The following is a 2,148-nucleotide window of genomic DNA, read 5'->3' as shown; positions in this document are numbered from 1 at the left end:
ATCCTCAAAGTGGAAACCTGCCCAAATGCTTGCAGCAGAATGGACTTCACTAAAGGTGTCAGATGCCAGTGTTAAACTGGGTGATGGGTAGGCTATGGTGGTATTTGAACTCAGAACATAAAGAAGTGAAACAAATATTACAAAGCATCTGGTCCAACATTCTTACACTTCTTCTAACCCACCACTTTGGATCAGTACTTTTTTTTTAACAACCCTGATAGGATAAGGGACAAAGTTGACCTTGGCTGGATTTAAACTCAGAGCACAGGGAGCCCGAACAAATATGAAATATTCTGTCTGACTCTCTAATGATTCTAACAAAGAAGGAGAGAGAGAAGGAGGAGGAGAGCGATATTAGTATTGAAAAAGTAGTAAGGATTCACCTTCCATTATACTGGCATTGGTTTTTTCATGGTTGTAGTGTTTATCAAGTTGGAATCCATACACCAAGGAGGTAAAGTGCTCAGAGACAGTGAGACCTTTCTCTTGAAAATCACTCTTATCTTGGGCATCATCCATGAAAGGTGGAACCTACAAGAAAGAAATAGTTGCTTGTCAGAGACTTGTGGCTGCTGCTGTTGTTCTTCCTTTTCTTATTTGGCCCTAGGTCAGGCCTGATTGATTAGACCTATGTTCTAATTGAGATACCATCCCGTGTGAGTTCTACCCATGACTCTTTCACCACCGACTTGGACTACAAAGTCACTTTTGGCACAGACATCAGCCGCGGAGACTGGATAGAAACTGACAAACCCAATGCTCGGATATGAGCTGGAGCCAATGATGTTTTGATTAAAAGTATTTCTGGTTTGATCATCTCTTCTACACTATGTTATTTACATTATTTACATTTGACGGATATTTGTCCTCATCTTCTTGTTTGTTGTTAAGAGAGAAGTGTGGACTTATGTGGATAAGTCCACACTTCTGTGTTAACAACAAACAAGAAGATGAGGACAAATATCCATCAAATGTAAATAATGTAAATAATGTGCATAATTCCTCACCTCTTAAATATAGAACTGTGTCATCTACACTATTTTACAGATATAATATATCTAGGGTCACATGATCCAGTGTTTCCTTCTTCCTTTTAACATGTCAGGGTGTGATTTGAAATAAATTTAGCTGCTATTTCTTGCCCATTAAGTGACTATGTAGAGGCTCCAATCCAATGACAGACCCTCCATGCAATTGTTTGGACAACTTGAAATAGCAAATAACTTTCCCTCAAATTACATTTGGGAAAAAAGAACATATTAGACAATGTACTCCAATATATTTAAATATATTCAAATATAAGAGGTCACAGATGAAATGTTTTCAATCATTAGTCTGCTTCATCAGGGTTGATTTAGGGTCTAAACCACAGCAATAACAACACTGCTGCTGTTCTTGAATATGAGAGAAATCTATTAAGAAGGCCAAAATTGTAGCCTGTATAAAAAATATTCAAATTTGGCAACAAAATATCGAAAACTTTTAAAATGTTTCATTTTTTGTATTTGGTTCACAAGATTCTTTACGTGAATTGGTGTGTTGAAGCATATTTTTATTGTGTCTGGGGAGAGTCATTCTCTTTTAGTGCCTTATTAATTTAACATACTCATCAGTCTGATTTCCACTCATTTATTTATTTATTTTTTCTAAAATTTTTATTGTGTCTTGCAAACTTTTCAATGGATACTAGCATATCAAATAACTTATAAGATACTTTTATAATTGAATGCTTTCTCTGTTTGAAAGCTTTCCTTATTAAGTAAACTTGATGCTGTACAGTGGAATTCAACCTAGAACTATGTTATTGTGAAACTAACTTCTTAACCACACAGCTAGATCTGAGCATTTTATGTTTAATAAGTTATTTAAAAGATTAAGTTTGTGGCACAGTTCTGATTCCAAGTTGGAGCATTTACATATATTTAGGTGCAAGCAGTAAGAAGTTTGCTTCCCAACCACACAGTTCTGGGTTCAGTCCCACTGCATGGCACCTCGGGCAAGTGTCTTGTATTGTAGCCCCAGACCAACCAAAGCTTTGAGTGGATTTGGTAGACAGAAACAGAATGAAGCCTGTCGTATGTGTGTGCGTGTGTGTGTGTGTGTGTGTGTGTGTGTGTGTGTGTGTCTTTGTGTCTGTGTTTGTCCCCT

General features: G+C 36.8%; 1 protein-coding gene across 1 annotated transcript in view; it reads right to left on the bottom strand.

The window, feature by feature from the left end:
• The window catches only part of LOC106881343 (uncharacterized), a 153,719-nt gene that overhangs the window by 150,191 nt on the left and 1,380 nt on the right, over positions 1 to 2,148 (bottom strand). The window contains exon 2 of the mRNA XM_052966923.1: positions 384 to 531. Coding sequence (XP_052822883.1) covers positions 384 to 531 — 148 coding nt within the window. The remainder of the gene's footprint in view (positions 1 to 383; positions 532 to 2,148) is intronic.

This window comes from Octopus bimaculoides, chromosome 4 (assembly GCF_001194135.2).
Source record: "Octopus bimaculoides isolate UCB-OBI-ISO-001 chromosome 4, ASM119413v2, whole genome shotgun sequence".
NCBI classification, from domain to species: Eukaryota; Metazoa; Mollusca; class Cephalopoda; order Octopoda; family Octopodidae; genus Octopus; species Octopus bimaculoides.
Note: the sequence above shows the minus strand (reverse complement) of the source record. Positions and strands in the feature narration are given on the sequence as shown.